The sequence below is a fragment of the Hyalella azteca genome, unplaced genomic scaffold (assembly GCF_000764305.2).
Source record: "Hyalella azteca isolate HAZT.00-mixed unplaced genomic scaffold, Hazt_2.0.2 contig4437, whole genome shotgun sequence".
Classification (NCBI taxonomy): domain Eukaryota; kingdom Metazoa; phylum Arthropoda; class Malacostraca; order Amphipoda; family Hyalellidae; genus Hyalella; species Hyalella azteca.
Window position 1 is genome coordinate 89,427 of NW_025934652.1, and position 18,976 is coordinate 108,402.

The window sequence follows — 18,976 nt, forward strand, 5'->3', positions numbered from 1 at the left end:
TCAGAAATTCTTGTCCGATCAAAAATGTATTGTATTCGTAGCTTTGTTAAACGATACAAATGAAATCGTCTTTATTGAAGGTCAACTTTCCCCGAAATTCAAATCCCCCGGATGATTAGATCGGCTGATCCCAGATGATCAGAAGAAAATCAACCGAATAAAGTTATTGAAAAATTGGTTGGACACTTCAAAAGAAGTAATAAGAAATTAATAGTATTATAGCAGGACATTTTACCAAATGCGCTGGTAAGTTTAACAAAAATTTAGTATTTTCCACTTTTGTGGGACAACAATTTATGATGGGAAGGGAACCACAAGCCTAAAAAGAGGGTAAAATGAGGGATTTTCTTCTATATTCAGGTAAAGGACCTTGATTATGTACGGTAATACAAAGGGACGAAGATATTAAAACAAAGATCCTGTTAAGCAAGCCCAGAACTGTCAAGAACACGCATCTTTGGAGTCAACCGAAGATTTTATTACAAAACATTAGTCATTGAATTCTATTTTGACACAACAGTAAGAAAATGTGTGGTTAACTTAATAATTTATCTTGCAAAAGCAGAGTCAAAATTCATAGACCATTTCATACGTCAGAACGTGTACTTGACAGTTCTCATTCGTGCTTCAGTCATTCCCAACAAATATAATCTTAATATTCTACAAAATTCGTTACCTTTAATTCAACATGAGAAAGAAACCTGGCAGATAATAATCCGGATAGTTTACATTATCAATAAAAGAATTTCCTTATCTGAATGAAATGATTAACACTTCGTAAATTTGAGTATAGACGTGAAAAAAAATTTAGAATTTAGGTTACTACAGGCAATAAATTTGAATCAGCCTTCAGAGTGTATACAAAAACATTTTTGTTCATGGATGATCAAACCGTCCTGAATCATTTTTCTCGCGGGAATCATATTGATAAAAGATGTAAAGATATAAATTGTCGATTATGCAGTTCCCTACACGAATTTTATACACAACTTTATTAAGAAGGTCAGTTCCTTCCAAGATCTGAACCTCAGGTTTGGGAATTATTCCCAGCAGGTATAAAGATTTCTTCACCAGAATATTATACATAAACATTACAATACGTTCCAGAAAGATAATAATGAAATTATGCACTTTCACATTTTCTTACTCAAGGGAATTAAAGTATTTTTTCACTGTCTAGTAATTACCAAGAATTAAACAATGCAGTAATGAACATGTGCATTGCGCACGCCATGCTGATATTCTCATTGAAAACTAAAAAAGTTGATAAAATCTACGCAATTCAAAAATCATCAACATTTACACTGCTTGTTAACCACACTCCACTCGATAAATGTCAGATATTAGCAGATTATTCGCAATATCTCTACTTCTCATGTATAAATTTTCTGCTTGACTACGGAATCCAACTCTGTAACCACGCTCTTTATAGGTTTTAGGAACCTACATACAGTGCTAGACGTGAGTGTATATTTAATATATTTTATCGTAAAGAATTCAATATTAAACGAAAACCAGGAAAAGAATATTCAAGGTCTCCTAAAAACTTGTCAAATTCATTCAATTTTTTTTAGGAACGAACACAAATATCCTTTTCCTGTTTTTTTAGATAATGTTAACGTCAGTATACACTCTTCTTCTAACTGTCTTATGTATGAGAAACGTTTGTATAGATCACTACTGAGCGTTCAAGGCTTCGATTTTCCCCCAAGGTTGGATCCAAACTTGCGACCCTCTCCGACGCTCTTTTCTTTCATGCAAAACTTAATCCGAAATTAATGTGCGACAACTTCTTATTTCCGTACAACTGCTGTGCTAAACTGTTAAAAATGCCACTTGAATACAGTGAATAAAATTAAGAGCCTTGTATTTGGAGGGCACTACAAAAAAATATTCAGGGAACTTGTTCAGCAGATAAGTTGAACTGAAGCTTGGAATTGTTATGAAATTATTTATTATTATCATTATTAATAATTCAATAATATGGACTAATTTAATGTCCAACTTCATTACAGGGAAAATTTACAGCAGTGAATCGTAAGCAATAACGAACGAAAACCGCTTAACGAAAATATGATTACAAATTTAATGCTCTATGACCTTTCTTTAGAGATAAATAAATTTGAATCCATTAGCCTAAAGCGTTTGAAATCAGAAATAAAATATGTTTATCGAGCAAAAAACACTTCAAATTAAGCTACAATCTTCCACACATTCAACTTTGGGTCGAGAGCGTCGGATGTCCCGCTTATGTCTTGACTTTCGTTCTTATTTGCCCTTGTAAGTTTCAATAATTTTGTCTTGATCGACATACTCGAATATATGCGGCGCATCCATGAGTATGCCGATGGTTCCCGCTGTGGTAACAGTGAAGAAAATGTACAGCTGGAGCCTATCAATCACCATCGCCACATACTTCCAGTCTTCTCGAACCTGATCACACAGAGTAGAATATCAGTCGTTGTTAATAGATGAATATACACAAACAAAATTTGAATGTACATAGTTTGTACGGCAATTGTTCATTTATTTTGGGGATCATTCGAAGTATATATTGCTGAAATCAATGGAGATTAAAGGTAAATGAAAGCTAAAATGGTGCGTGAGGCTCGGCAAGCTTTTTCTAAAATGATAGAAACTTGTGATTTTTCAGCTGCATTCCGCACAAAATGTACTAGTAGGTTAGCAGAGTTGAAGAAATTGTAGAGATTCGAAAATGTATTCATTAAATTAACTGGAGGCTCTTCACGGTAACAGGACCAGTGACATTTTGTATAAGAGTAGTAGACAGTTTTATACTATATCCTTCTGCACATTCATCGCTAAAAAGTTCTCAATTTTTCAGTACTGCTTGCTTATTACAAAAAAATTGTACTGCTCCCTGGGAGCCATATCTCGCCTTTCAATGAACTATTCTTTTCACCACCCATTTGCCGTAAATTTCCTACGGTTCAGTATTTTCACCGTCACTACAAAACTACGGTTGTCGAAGATCAACTCCGGCACCGAATGTCTTTGCCGCTAATAATAAGATTTAAAGTTTTCCGTTGACGCCACGTTCGTCACTACAAGCGCCCCATCAGACATCTGACGTTGCATCAACGTTGAGTTAACCGTTTTTTCGTGGAATCAACGTTAATTAAACGTTGTTTAAGCTTCAGTTGTCTGGTCGGTCGTGAGTACATGTCATATATCCTTGGTTTAATTGCCTCAGCCCCCAGCGTCATGTTTCGCGGTGTACGTTAAATTAACAAATTAATATGATACCGCACGCTCCCAAAAAATCAGAAAGAACCAATGGTCAACTTAAGTATTTTTTGCTTCCGTTTTGAATTTCGATGAGTGGTGAAAAATCAACCCTAGTCCAATGGTCTAAAACTTAAAAGGTGTCGTAATTAATTAAAATCAAAATAAAACGAAAATGACGATTCTTGTATATACCTACTTTAAGGATTCATTGATGGATAACTGAACTATATTCACTTACCTGAATATACTCATCCTCATTCCTCAGATGTTCGGCGATAAACTCTACGGCCTCCGTCGCCTTGTAGGCTTCAGGCGTCATGAATAACGAGTCTGAGCCCTCTGAACCGCGACGATTCATCTGTGATTAGATCAATAAGCATGGTAATACATCCTGCAAATAATTCCTATTATACTATTTCTTGCGTTCCATGAAAAGCGAGAAACACGAATTTCATATTCAATGAAAGCATACTATTAAAATTTTTCGTTTAGTTAAGACCACCATTTAATTCTTCTGTCTTAAGCGCTAGTCCACCACTCACCTCTCTGTCGTAAGTATTCGTCCACCACTCACCTCTCTGTCGTAAGCGTTCGTCCCCCACTCACCTCTCTGTCGTAAGCATTCGTCCACCACTCACCTCTCTGTCGTAAGCATTCGTCCACCACTCACCTCTCTGTCGTAAGCGTTCGTCCACCACTCACCTCTCTGTCGTAAGCGTTCGTCCTGTTTATCTTGCAGTTCGGATGGTGCAGGTCCGACAGTTCCATGATGTCCATCTTGCTCTTGGACAGCTGAGGTGAAGTGTATTGCGGATGCTGGGGAACACCGCTAGGATTTGCTGTGTAAATTAAAAAATTTATATCAATTATTTGATGAGCATTATCAAGTAGAAAATACGTTTAGCATTTAGACCAAATCCTACATTGATTAGTTTGCACATCGAACTATTTTCGTTACATGTAGACCAAACCTCCCTCTCGAGAAACATTTCGAAACATTTTTACCAACTATTCACTATTATTAAGTATATCAAGAAATAACCTAGTACAATAGATAAACACTCTTTCTATCCTAGTATTAATTCTTATCTTTAATTGTGAATATTGAATTATCATTGACACTTACATGGCATCTCGTTCATCCAGTGCAGACGAGTCTTCCTCGGTCGCTTCATGAAGAGGATCGCTGGCAGGTAGTTCAGGAACACGAGTCTGATCCAGTTCGGCATACGATGAGTTCTCGGGCCTCTGAAAACATTCATAAAATCACATTGATGAAACAACGCGAGTAATACAATGATTTATATTATTCTTTAGATTGATTCAAAATTTTTGATTAATGTGTACATATAATCAGCCTTCTATAAATTTGACATTAATAAATCAAATCAACTGATTGCTCGCCATTTTTCAATAAACTATGAATCTTTAAACGAAAAATTAGTCGATAACAATTTTTGTTTTTAACGCCTTCTCTCTAGGTTGTTATAAGATGGACTTTGTTATCTTGCGTTATTCTTCTTTGCAATAGATATTGCTAAAATCTAGCTAACAGATTTCCTGAGTCGATCCGAAAACTCACTACTTACTCCCTATTCTAAAATTTCACTAATATTTGTAAAATTACCTTTCATCTGAATTTAAGGCTTCCTTTTCCATAGTTTAAATAACTGTTAAATTGAATTCTCATCTGGAATTGAGGTTCTCATTTCCAAAATTTAAATGATTTCCAAAATATTTTCTCACATAAAAATTAAGTGCCCCTGTTCCAGAATCAAACAAATTTGAAATTCAACTATGACCTGAAATTGAAGTTGCTTTTCCTATAATTTAAATAATTGCTAAATTAAATTCTCATCTGGAATTTATGATCTTTTTAGCGCATTTTCTCATTTNAAATAAAAAATATAACTCAGTACTCACTGCAGTGAGTACTGAGTTATATTTTTTTCTAGAATTCCACTTATTATTTAATTCAGTTCTCACCTGAAATTGAGGTTGATGATGACGACAGTGACGAGGATGGAGACTGTGTTCATGACGAAGGTGAAGAGCAAATACTTGGCTATGAGCGGCAGCACTAGCGACGTTGGTGGTAGGATTTTGCTCACCAGCAACAGAAACACAACCAGTGACAGGAGAATGGAAATGCCCAATGTAACCTGTGCATACAAACGTACAGTAATTATTTAGAGCAGTAAAGTTGAATAAGAGCGGGAAAAATAAGAAATAAGTAATGCGTCTGTGTTGGTGTAACCGAGTTGACTTTTTGCACGTAAATATGTTCTTAAAATATTTTAATTTTACTAATTTAATTACTCCGTCACGATTAAGTGAAAAATGTAATAGAGTTGTAAAATTATCTGACTATTTAGAAGCAGAGAGCATCGAAATAGTCGAGCTTTCAAGTGCCGTTTCAATTTGAGAAAATTATCGTAAAAATTACATCTAATAATATCATTAGTAATGAAAAATAAAAAAAAAATTCCCTGTATTAATTCATTTTTATAACCAATCTTCAGAAAACGAATAATTTTAATCGTAGAGCAATATTCGAACAATTTTTTTGACTGCCCATTGTGAACGCATCTCTTAAATTTCTATCGCTTTTTGAAAAATCGGCTGACGTCAAACTCAGTTTAAACGTTCACCTTTAAGCCTCATCGAACAACAGAAAATGAAAAACATCAAGTAGGTTTATGGTAAACGATGACGCATGGGCGTGAACTAAAACTAGATTCATACTTTTGGAAATTTGATCATTTACGATTATGTATTTCACTAGGTTAATCTCTATTTCACGTTTAAACTGTATGCTTCTCACACCTTAAAAAATTGTCTATGCAGTCAATCTATTAAAATCTTGCTCTGATTACGTTTGCTAAAAGATTTCATCTATAATTTATGGGCATTTTGAAAGTTTATTCTCTGCACTGGGTTAGTGTGCATCAAAAGAGGAATTAACAATATTCTTTCCAGCAGTTTAGTAGGCAAGCAACTGGAAACTTGTACTCTTCACTCACTATTACAATTCTGCTGTGCTTAACCGCCCGGCCTCTTTGCCGATTCTGACCAGAAACTGGCGCACAGAGCTGGGAACGAACCCGCGCCTCTCTGCGCCAACCTTGGTACTCTGAACTTTAACCACTGGGCCACCCTGCCCTTTAACCACTGGGCCATTAGAATTACCATGCAACTAAGGAGGAGAATCAATTTTAATTGTTAATTTTACTATTTTTGCGATTCCCATCGCATTTTTGAGCAGATGAAAATTGGTTAGATTCAATGCTGAGGTAGCACAAGAAAATTTATTCCATACGTAGTGGACTCAGTAGACATCAGTGAAGCCATCCAAAGTTTAGATAACCGATTGTATGAACAATTTTTATATTAGGAGCATGGGACTTTTAGCCAGAAACTATTTTATCCATTTCATAAGATCCCGAAAATACAATTGTGTCAGAGTTGAGTGATTTTATAATGCATTTTAATTTATTTTACAAATATTAAATTTTATCTCTTATTAGTTAACTCGTGTATCTATCACATTTCAGGTCTCATGTGTATACTCATAGATTCAACATTTAAAATGGAAATTATCTGTCTCCTTTAGTGAAATTTTACGCATGCTATCATATTATTTTTAGTATAGACATGAATTAATGGATGCCGTCTATGATTTTTTTTATTAATTCGCTAACTCATTCTTTATGACGCTACTTGAATAAAAATATCTAATGTATTTTATTTGAAGGTCTATCTACTCACTTCCACGATATCCCAGGTTCCAGATTTCCAGTAATCCGACAAGTCAACGAAATCTTTATCATTGTAAAGGGACAAGGAAACTTGATCTCCGTTGAATGTCCAAGATCCGAATTTCATGAGACATGTTTGCTGGTCGAACGGGAAATACGTGACGTCGATCGTGCACGAGCTCTGCGTAAAAACATGTACGTCAAAATACGTAGTTTTGATCGTACCGAGGCAAAGGACTTACGATACTTCATTGCACGTCAATATACGTATATACGTAGTTTTGATCGTACCAAGGCACTTGCTTACGACTCTTCTATGTACGTCAATCACTTACGACACTATAATCCGCCAATAATCATTGCTTAGATTGGGCTAATGTCAACGACTTGACAGTGGCAAATCGTTGCCTCGGCGCATAAAAAGCGTGAAGTGAAGAAGATAATTTTATTTATTACTTTTAATATTATAATAGGTAAAGCTTACAGTATTCTAATAATATTACTAAGCTTGCCGAGTCACCAATTCATTTATATACATTAAAATAGAGGCGACTTGAAGACAATATTTACATTTATTTCTTCAAAAGACTATACCTGATAAATGGCAGGGGGCACCCACAAGACCTCGCCGCTGGGGTAGATCAGGACGTTGCTCTTGTAGCGCACCTCGTAGTTGCCGTCGGCGCTGCAATAAATTTTCTTATCAAGTTTTATGTAATTCAGAAGAGAATAATTTTGTCGGGTTAAAGGCTTTCACACAGAATACGGTTGAAAAATATTCAGTTCTGACACAAAAACGTGTTTCGGGAAAAAAATTAAATTCCATAAATTTTAGCTTCGAGAAATTGGTGACGAAATTTAAACTGACAATGCTATCGAATTTTGAAAATTGAAGCTTATAATCATTATTAACATACGAGGCAGAGGCAGAGGAAAATTTGAAGTTCAGCTATAAAATCAATTTGTGTTCATATATTGGGATAATATAAAAAATATAACTCAGTACTCACTGCAGTGAGTAGACATGGCGAGCACAATAGTGCATTTTTTCCATAAATGAGAAAATGCGCTAAAAATATAAAATATCCATTGCCTGTCTTGTAACCTCAGCTGAAATACTGCACCTACAGCGCTTACATCACAGTACCCATTGCCAGTCAACTCAGGGCAAGATTAAACAATTTTATATTGAAACTCGCAAGCTTCGTTAGCGAAGCTGTCAAAATCAGAACTTTGAAGCGAACTTTGTGAAGTCTGTGACCTGAAAGTGCCTTCAACTCGAAACAGTGTTTGAGGGTCTGTTTGTGGAATAATAATTTCTTGTTTTGCATAAAAAAATAATTGCTTATTCAATTTGAAAGAGTTCACCCGTGGAATAAGTCCGCTTTACTGTACAAGTAGAAAGCGGCTCTATACTTATGGGCACAAGGAAGAAATGACAATGTTTCAGCTACAAAAATAAGGAAAGTTAATAAATTTAAGAATAATTTAACAGAAGAGGATTCATATAATATTAGGTTTTCCCAGCTTAGCCTGTCTAACTCATGTTTTAAATATTTTTGTTAAAAAATTTATTCTGTAGGTAATTAACCAAGCTTAATTAAAATCCACCAAAAAATAACACAGTTCAGCACCAAAATTCTTATAAATTAGGTCAAAATATGAAATGATTTGAATTGTAAATATTAAACAACTGAGGAAATAGCACCAGTTTTGTAAGCCTATCATGTATACATTCATAATGAAAGAGACTTCGAGTTTTTCATGTGACAAAAATAATGCTCTTTTTATATATTATGTCCATGATTAGTATCGGAAGATATATATAAAAAAATTAATTTGACGTAGAGGCTTTTCAAGTTTGAAAAAGTTGTCGATCTTAAGGTAAAAATTTTAATCCGCATAGAATAGCTTCGTTATTTCATAATTACTACAAGTAAAAATATGTGCGGATAAATTAACTAAATTCCTTACGCGTAAAATTATAAATTATTTATAAGTAATTATAATTATAAATTACTACCGCGTAAAATTATAAATAAGAAAGTGATCATCTCGTTAAAAATAATAAGAATATATTGCACGTACTTGTTAAAAAGCACAATGTCCGGCTTCCATACTTTGTCGGGCGGCAATCTGAGCACATTTATGCCACCGTAGTCTGCGTCGTCCCAAGTTAACTGGTAGTCTTTCCACACCTGTTGAGAAATGTACAGACTTATATTAAGTATTTAGTCTGCATCGTCCCACTTCTAAGGGGAGTCATTCCATACCTGAGGAATGTACAGAATTCAATTGTTATGTAGTGCGCTTCATTTCAAGTTAACTGGTACGTAGTCCGCGTCGTCCCAAGTTAACTGGTAGTCTTTCCACACCTGTTGAGAAATGTACATATTTATATTAAATATCAGTCTGTGTCGCCCTACGTCACCTATAGCAGTCTTCCCATACCAGTTGAGGAATGTATAGACTTAAATTAAATGTGTAGACCGCGTCGTCCCAAGTTAACTGGTAATCTTTCCACACCTGTTGAGAAATGTATATAATTATATTAAATATCAATCTGTGTCGCCCTACGTCAACTGGCAGTCTTTCCATACAGGCTTAAATTAAATGTTAAGTCTGCCTCATTCCAAGTTAACTAGTAGTATTTCCACACCTGTAATGGAATGTACAGACTTATATTAAGTATTTAGTCTGCGTCGTCAAACATCAACGGGGAGTCCTTCCACACCTTGTGAGAAATGTACAGACTTAAATTAGATGTGTAGTCTGCCTCATTCCAAGTTAACTGGTAGTATTTACACACCTGTTGAAGAATGTACAGACTTATATTAAGTATTTAGTCTGCGTCGTCAAACATCAACGGGGAGTCCTTCCACACATTTTGAGAAATGTACAGAATTCAATTGTTATGTAGTGCGCTTCATTTCAAGTTAACTGGTGGTCTTTACACACCTGTTGACTCTGCTTCAACCTTCGTTAACTGGTAGCATTACCAAATCTGTGAATGTACAAACTGACATGCAATTGGTTTCACGCGAACCGGGAACAGCTCCATTGCAGAATCTTCATCATGAGTGCGAAATAGTTTACTAGTTACTAGAAATGGTTTGTAATGGCACTGTTGTTTAATTCGCTTTTAGATTGGAAATTAAACGTCGGTCCGTAATTAAAAAATGTATGAACTTAAAAATATTCAAGTCCAAATACATTGCCCGCTATAATTAACATTAAATGCAAAAATCACTTCCAAACCACTTTAAAATTTTGTGTATAAAATCTTCTTCAAAAAGTCCAGTTAAACAATTATTTATTGTTGCATTCATCTTTTCCGCAATATTCTTCCGGATATTATTTTAATCTTCAATATACTGTATGTTAGACAATATTCATAATTAAATAAAACAACCGTTCATTTCATTTCTTATCCAATTTGAATTTCCTCAACACCCTGACACGCCCGCAAATATCAAGGATTGATCGAGGAAATTACATTGCGTCTCGGTCGCTCAATACGACAAAACTCATTTCCCGAACGGGAACGAGGAGGAAATTTCGCATTTTCCTACCAAATAAAAAATTGAAAATGAAATTTTGTGGTGTTAAATCCATACCAGTCCTTCCCACTGCTGCATTAGCGATGTTCCTTCTCATTGAACTTCTTCATTTATGAATGTTGCAATTGACCACTCCTGATAAAATAATTTTTATGTTGCATCTCAAAGACCAAGCTATTATTTTCCACGTATATCAAAAATGCTATTCCTATACTGAATACTCCATTAAAAACTCGACGAACTGGAACACTCGTTTAAATTTTATACAATTTTCGAGAATTTTTTTACAGATCCAAAAGATCTTTCAGAAAAACAGTTGCTGAACGAGTCAGAACTCACAGGTTTACGAATGAAAAACACTTTACAATTCTAAAGTTTATAAGCATCAACTGTATTAGTGGTTTTGTTTTCAAGTTAACGTAAAGATTTTACCAAGGCCTAAAACATTGATTCATCAATATTTGTATAAAAAATTAACTTACAAATTCATGCTTCCATCTTCGACCCGGTAAAGTCTCTCCATCGTTTTTCACTCGAGCGCGATGGAAAAATTCCACCAGCAACTCATGTGACTCATTTTCCGATAAGATTTAAGGGGACCGTCTACCCTAAAATTTTCAATCATGGCGTTTTCCGGTTTTTGTGCTCATCTTAAAGCTTACTTTTTGACGCATCCAACGGTACCAGAATCATCCCTCTACGTCGAAAAATGATTTCGTAACAGCCCCCCGAAGGGAGGGAGTTTTTAGAGCCCTTCACAAAAGCCTATGGGATTAATTAGAAGGCTAGACACACTAAAAAGGAACATCTGACGTAAAGCGGCCAATTATGGCATTAGCCGGGCTTATACTCATCTTAAAGCTTACTTTCTGACGCTTCCATTGGTGGCAGAATCATCTTTCTACCTCCATTTTTACGTTCACCACGCCCCATGGAACGGGGGGCGGTGGGGGGCGGCCTTAACTAATTCCTAAGGCAGTAATTACGGGGCGTGACTTCATATACTGCCAGATGCACCCAGATCTTTCAGTGCCCATCATGACAGCGAGGTGAAAGGTGTGCAGCCACTCGCTCTATGCCTTCCTCACTTAGTTTTAAGGCTTAGTTTCGGTATGTTGGCTACGTTACGACTCTTTTACGTCATTTTACGTGCCGCCCGGTAGTTTTTCGGGCGTGGTGAAAACCTCCGATTGGTCTCACGGCAAACCTATCTCCTCCTACAGTTTTCAAGCTACAGCAATGAGACATATACCATAGCCGTTTTCTATGAATTTCACGCTTTCTATCAATTTTTTCGAAAAATTCATAGGAGCAAAATGTTATTGTTTTTACATTTGACGTATGTATGTGAAGTTTCATGATGATCGGATAATAACTGTAGCAGTTTTTCCGGAGGGTAGACGGTCCCCTTAACAAGTTTTGATCCTGATGTTTCTTGTGTTTCATAAAATCGGGATAAGTGAAGAAGCCCAGACCATAGCATCAATAGTTTTCAATGCCTCTTGAAAGTCTCAGCCGCCATGATGGATGATAACTTTTGAAGTGGGTGACTGAAACTTTGTAGAATTTTTGAACCGTTTTTTGGGCAGAAGTTTTGCGGAAGAATTCTCCGTTGTGTCTCAATTGAATGCGATCAATGAGCTTTATTTATACGATAACAACAGAGCGTTAGATGGGAGGTTTACGTGAAATGATCGAGTGAGAATCGTGACTACTACTGAATTCAAAGTGTTTTGAAGTGAGATGACGTTGTATACAATATTAGACATTTTGCTGGTTCCAGTAATTGACTGTGAGTAACATAATAAATTGAGCATCAGCTAAACATGTGAAATCAATCTACGTGGCATGCAATACGTTAAAACCCTCACATCAGCAACCTTACTATTTGTACCAGTTTGAGATGTGATACAGTGTTGCATCGTATACCTTTACATCCACCCATCAACTACCTTTTTATCGTCTCAGATATGTAACGGCATTTAAGAGCCCATTTGATGGTAGTTTAGAGCAGTGAAGGTATTTCCCCGAAGAACCGCCCTGCGAACGTTGCAAGCTGCCGATCTGGACCAATGGCACAGCAATCCTTCAGATTGTATTGGCAGAGTTTCGTGTTGCAAACTTGTTCAAAGTTTAAACGAGGCATCGGGAATTATTCAGTCGAGCAATGCCCCTTGCGCTTCAGTCCAGGACCATCCACGTACATTAAAGCTGAGTCCCACGGAACGAAATCTGCCCGACTTACCGACATCCGTATTCGAAATGGTAATAAGCCAAGAAGAACGGAGGTTATTGTACCGGAATTATACCAAAACTTGTGAACTAGCTCAAGATTTATTTTAGATGGAACGCTACATTCAGTCAGTTACATCATGCAGTCAAATATAAAATGTACTTCCAATCAAGTAAAAACAACAGTGACTTTGGATAAGTAAGTCAATCGAGTTTTTGAAGCTATAATTCTTACAATTAGAGCAAATATTCAGTATTCAATATGAATCAACAACATGCTTGTTTCTTAGGCACTCGAAACCTACAGTCTGCTCTTGATTTGCTCAAGATTGATCTCTGATCTGCTTGATTTTTTATATCATTTTGGTTTATATTAATTTTTTCAACTCTAAACGCTTTGCTACTTTATTAATTCCACAAGTCAGGTATGAATGACGCACCATGGCTGTGGTCAACTGCAAGTACGGCAATAACTCTGATCAACCCATTTAAATTTGTTCCTACGCGCAAAATTGAAGTACTCGACTGTTAACATCCCTCTATAATGTTAGCGCATACTGACTCTTCAATATTTGATTTGAGATTCTTCAGTTACGCATCGATTAAATTCAATTAAACTCAAATAAAGATGGAAAGAGAATATATTTTGGATTATCATATTCTATGGATACTGAAATTTTAAACTCTTCACATTATGTTGAAGAAAATGTTACTTCACGAAGTCGATTCAAAGCAATATTTTCGGCTCAGCTTAACATTATTAGCTGAGATTTCATCAATTCTAGAGGAAGTGCGAACTGACATGGAATGCATTCCCGTTCCTGTTAGCCGTTATTCCAAAACATCCTTCGACTACATCAAGATGCAGGGACCATACTTTCAAAAAAAGTTAAGAGATCGTAAGTTCATCAGCCAATCATTGACGGCCTTTCAAGCAAAATTCACCAATCGTAGACAAGAAAATAGAGCGTAAGTACTTACGTTCACTTAGCGAACTTTGAAAGTATGGGCCCTGGGATGGAACACTCACAAGCTCGACACGAATCACCATCGAATCGGCTGACATCAGTAATCCCTAATGACGGATAATATGATAATTTGAGAAGGCTGTGTTACTCAATTGCTGGATGAAGTTCGGATGAGTAATGGAAGTGCTGAAGGGTCGCTCAGGCTTCCCGAGAGAGCTGGGCTGCAGCTAAGGCCAGTGTCTCTTTAAAGAAATGCTCGGCGAAGGCAGCGGGCTTGGGCGACTGACGGGCATTAGGGAATGGGACTCTTCTGAAGTAGAGTCCAGGATACATATTCTTAAATGAACTAACACTTTTGTGGAAATGATCGCAATGAAAAGCTTAAGTAAAAAGAAAAAATGTTAGTAATTCGTGAAATGTTTCAAGCTTCAGCGATTTAAAAAAAAATCCAGTCGCAGCCACGAAAAAGTTAGTTCCGGAAGCGGAGCGGCTCAATGGTGAAGGAGTGATGTTCCCTTGAAAACCCCACATTGGATTACAAAGCCTCTTTGTATTCAGCTCGCTAAAACGCGTTCCTGATAGGCTGACCTGTTCCCTGGCCGATGTAAATACGGTATAGGGTGCACTCTGCGGTATAAATACGGTATAGGGTGCACTCTGCGGTATAAATACGGTACGGGGTGCACTCTGCGGTATAAATACGTTGTAGGGTTCGTTGCGTGAAGTGATTACGGTGCACGGTTTGATGTGCAGTGTACCTATGGCGTCCAGTCTTCGTTAAATATAAGGTTTGAAAGTGACGTAAGATTCACTGTACGGTGAAAATCAAAGCTGGGCAACGCTACTTTGAAATGTAGCGGCCGCTGCAGCTACCGCTACATGCTCTAAATGTAGCGGGCGCTACCGCTACCGCTAAAATTGCTTAAATATAACGCCGCTACCGCTACCGCTACTGAAAATGTTGCTGCCGCTACATGTAGCGCGCTACTGCCCACCTCTGGTGAAAATACAGCGTACCTTTCCCTGTGCAGAGTAAATTTGATGTAGGGTTTGAAGTGTGGGGCGAATACGGTCAACGGTTTGTTATGCAGAGCATATACGATCGATGTACAGTGGGATGTGCAGTGCGATTACGGTGTACTATTCGCTTTTTGGGGCAAATACGGTTAACGGTTCACTGTGAGGTGCAAATACGGTGTACGGTATACTGTGTGGTTTAAATACGGTGTCCGTTTCGCTCGGCCTCCTCGCGGCACCCTAGAACATAAATAATGCACATGCCACTCCTTCTATTGCAGAACTAAGCAAGCCTTAACAAATTCCTGCTCAGAGATGCCATGAATCACACGGACCAACTTCTTGGTGAGAAACTGAGCGAGTTCTTGTATTGGATGGAACCTTCTTCACAACCTGCTCGTTATTCTCATATTAATATTAACAACGCTTCCCACGGTGCTAGCCCATTCCGCCTTTGAAAGAAATAATTCGACTGTACGTTAACTCATTGCTATTTTACGTTAAACCAATAGCTGTACGTCTTCTACTTATCGAATTCCGTTTTGAAAATTTGGAAAAATTTTTCTTGAAGAGTGAAAAAGAGTTAGAAAATGTTTAAAGCGGAAGAAATTTATTGAAGGTCATGTAGGAAGCTGGAAACCAATATTAACGTAGACGTGTTTTCATTAGTTAACTGATATAACATCATGTTTAGATCATTTGAGATGACTTCTTGGTCGCAATACTTCATTATTGCACTAATAAACCTATTTAATTTCAACTTGGGAACGTGAAATTTGCATCAACAATTTTTTGCCATTTGAAGGAAATTTTCAAACGATTCACCAAATATATAATATTTATTATATTATATTTCCACGGCCCAGGTATTTTGTATGGTCTGCCCAAAATTTATAAACCAGATTTCAATGTGAAATTTTAATTCCGCACAATTTTTGCTGCTTATAATACCCCTAGTTTAAAACTTGCAAAATTTTTGGTTCCGCTTTTGAACTTTTTTTTTTGAACTATGACCAACCAATATACTGTGGATAACACTTATATGTTCGTAGATCGCCTAAAGAGCTTTACCAATGTTCAGGAATTGACTATGGCCTCTTTTGATATAGAAAATTTATTTACTAAAATACCTATTTCTGAAACCATCGATATTTGTCTCAATTCATTGTTTAAAGATGTCAATGACCTTGTCATGGGGTTTAACCGCAATTTTTTCAAATTTCTCCTTGAATTATCTGTACTAAACTCAATTTTCGTATTTGCTGGCAAGTTTTACAGACAAATTGACGGTTTGGGCATGGGACTTCCACTCGGCCCTACCTTTGCCAATATATTCATGTGTTTTCACGAGGCTACATGGTTGGCCAATTGCCCTCTTGATTTTAAGCCAATTTTCTAAAGCCAATATGTTGACGATACCTTTCTGATTTTTAAGCATCCTTCACATGTGGGCCTTTTCTTTGACTATCTTAATCTCCAACATAAGTATATCAAATTTACCATGGAGCTGGAATCAGACAATACCTTGTCTTTCCTTGATTGCTAAGTTATCAAATCTAATGGCCGTTTCCAAACTTCTGTTTTTAATAAATCGAAATTTACCGGCTTAAGCACCAGCTTTTTTAGATTTTGCTCCTTTCGTTTCAAGTTAAATGGGGTCCAAACATTGATAAACCGCGGCTTTCGCATTTGTTCTAATTTCCTAGCCATGCACTCTGAATTTGAATTGTTACGCAATATCTTTTCACAAAATGGCTTTCCATCACACCTTGTGCTCACCCAAATTAAAAAGTTTATGTTCAAACAATATACTGCAGCCGTTCCCAATGTGACAATAGGAAAGTTGTTTACTGTTCTTTTCCCTACTTTGGACCCGCATCTGAGACTATGTATACTCAGGGCAAGATTTTTACTATTTTATACTATTTTATATTGAATTTACTATTATTATAGTAATAGTAATATATTATACTATTATATTATAGTATATTATACTATTTTATATTGAATTACTATTTTATATTGAAACTCGCGAGCTTCGTTAGCGAAACTGTCAAAATCAGAACTTTAAAGCGAAGTCTGTGACCTGAAAGTGCTTTCAACTCGAAACATTGTTTGAGGGTCTGTTAGTTGCATAATAATGTCTTGTTTTGCATTAAAAAATAATTGCTTATTTAATTTGAAAGAGTTCACCCGTGGGAATACGTAGAAGTGGAAAGCGGCCCTACTTGTGAATAAAACGAAGAAATGTTTCGGCTACAAAAAAAACGAAAAGGCAATAAACTTAGGTATAATTTAACAAAAAATGATTCATCTAGTATTCGGCTTTTCCTAGCTTAGCCTGTCTAACTCAAGTTTTAATTATTTGGAAGATGTATTTTCGAAAAAAAAAATTCAAACCCAATGTGACGCACTTTTTCTCCTGCTTCAGCCGGCAGATAGAACACGAGGACGCACAAGAACGAGATAAGCACCGTAGGCAGGATCAAGTTGACCGTGTAGAAGAGCGTCTTGCGACGTATTGTGATGAAGAACGTTATGTCGGTCTCAGAAGGTCCGTCGTCGTTTGGGTACTGGTTCAGCTTCGCCGGAACCTGGAGGACGGATGGTTATAATAGCGGTTTCAGCGTTATTAGGCCGTAGGCCTGTCGCCGATTCTTAACATCGCAGAACATTCATAACATTTTGCGGTCTCGAACTCGCAACTCACTGCTACAATTCTGATTTTACGAAATAGCGCTGAACTTCTATGGGCCGTAAAGAACGAAATTTGCGTTGCCAGGTGCCGGACTGAACGTTAATTACAAGTGGGAGAAACATCCATCAATCCACGGCCAGAACTTGCGGTTTTTTTATTGAAGTTTTCCCTCAATATCGAGCGGAAATTTATTTTTCAAGATACAAGGCCTTAAGTGCTCTTACAACAATTAACTTATTCTATTCTATACTACGTACGTATATACTCACGTGTAAGATTATTCCATCATGATTCACATTTATAACGATTGTGAGTGAGTTTCGAAGGAACTGTACGTCCAGTTACGGGCTTATTCTACGTATGCTATAAATATAAGCTACATACTCTTAATATAAATATTATTGAGATGTAAATGATATTTCAAGCTAAATTAGAATTTCGAAATTCTAAATTCAGCCTTCGATTTGACCTAAAGGCTAAATTGTTACTCAAAAATTCATGTGCAAAAATTACTTAAATTATTATTGAGTGCTTTATTATTAAGTGCATTATTACGCAGTAATAATGGTATAATTAAAATAAAACTATTTGTACTCACCAGTCTCAACCAAACGTTCGATTTCATGATCTGATTTTTTTCGTTCTGGAAAACAAAAAAAAAATTAAGTGAATATTACATGTATTACATGAAATGAGCAAAATAGTAAATAAGACTAGTTAGCAGATTGGGAAAATGGATTTAGAATCAATTGACGATCCATTTCTCTACTAAACTTGCATTAAATTATTTGGGAAAATATTCAGACCACAACGGAACCTGGCCAACACACACGTATTTATTTTGAGCACAACGTGTGATTCTAGATGATTTTAGTTTTCACAAAAAGTCATGAAATGTTAGGATTATATAGATAATAACTCACAACATTGATGAGCTGGATGAAGGCGAGCCCGAAGGCCACATCCACTCTGTGCGTCATGTTCTCGACGGGGCGGATGAGTTTGTTGTATCCGCGGAACAAATCCCGGACCAGCCTCTCCTCGTCCTCACTGCCGCACACTGCACACGCACAACAACGGGGGATACAAGCGAGGGCTAACTAAGATATTCTGGTAATTTCATGTTCATTGGATCAGCCTCTCCTCGTCCTCACTGCCACACACTGCACATGCACAACAACGGGGGATACAAACGAGGGCTAACTAAGATATTCTGGTAATTTCACGTTCATTGGACCAGCCTCTCCTCGTCCTCACTGCCACACACTGCACACGCACAACAACGGGGGATACAAGCGAGGGCTAACTAAGATATTCTGGTAATTTCATGTTCATTGGACCAGCCTCTCCTCGTCCTCACTGCCGCACACTGCACACACACACAACAACGGGAGATACAAGCGAGGCCTCACTAAAATATTCTGGTAATTTCACGTTCATTGGGACCAGCCTCTCCTCGTCCTCACTGCCGCACACTGCACACACACACAACAA

General features: G+C 36.9%; 1 protein-coding gene across 1 annotated transcript; it reads right to left on the minus strand.

Moving 5' to 3' along the window:
• Positions 1–2,168: 2,168 nt before the first annotated feature.
• Positions 2,169–18,537, minus strand: LOC108664772 (acetylcholine receptor subunit beta-like 1). The gene is given in 10 exon segments (XM_047880017.1): positions 2,169–2,433; positions 3,488–3,607; positions 3,952–4,088; positions 4,376–4,497; positions 5,236–5,535; positions 6,965–7,188; positions 7,602–7,692; positions 9,096–9,205; positions 18,081–18,125; positions 18,406–18,537. Coding segments are annotated over 10 exon segments (1,371 nt in total). The 5' UTR covers positions 18,463–18,537; the 3' UTR covers positions 2,169–2,268.
• Positions 18,538–18,976: the final 439 nt, after the last annotated feature.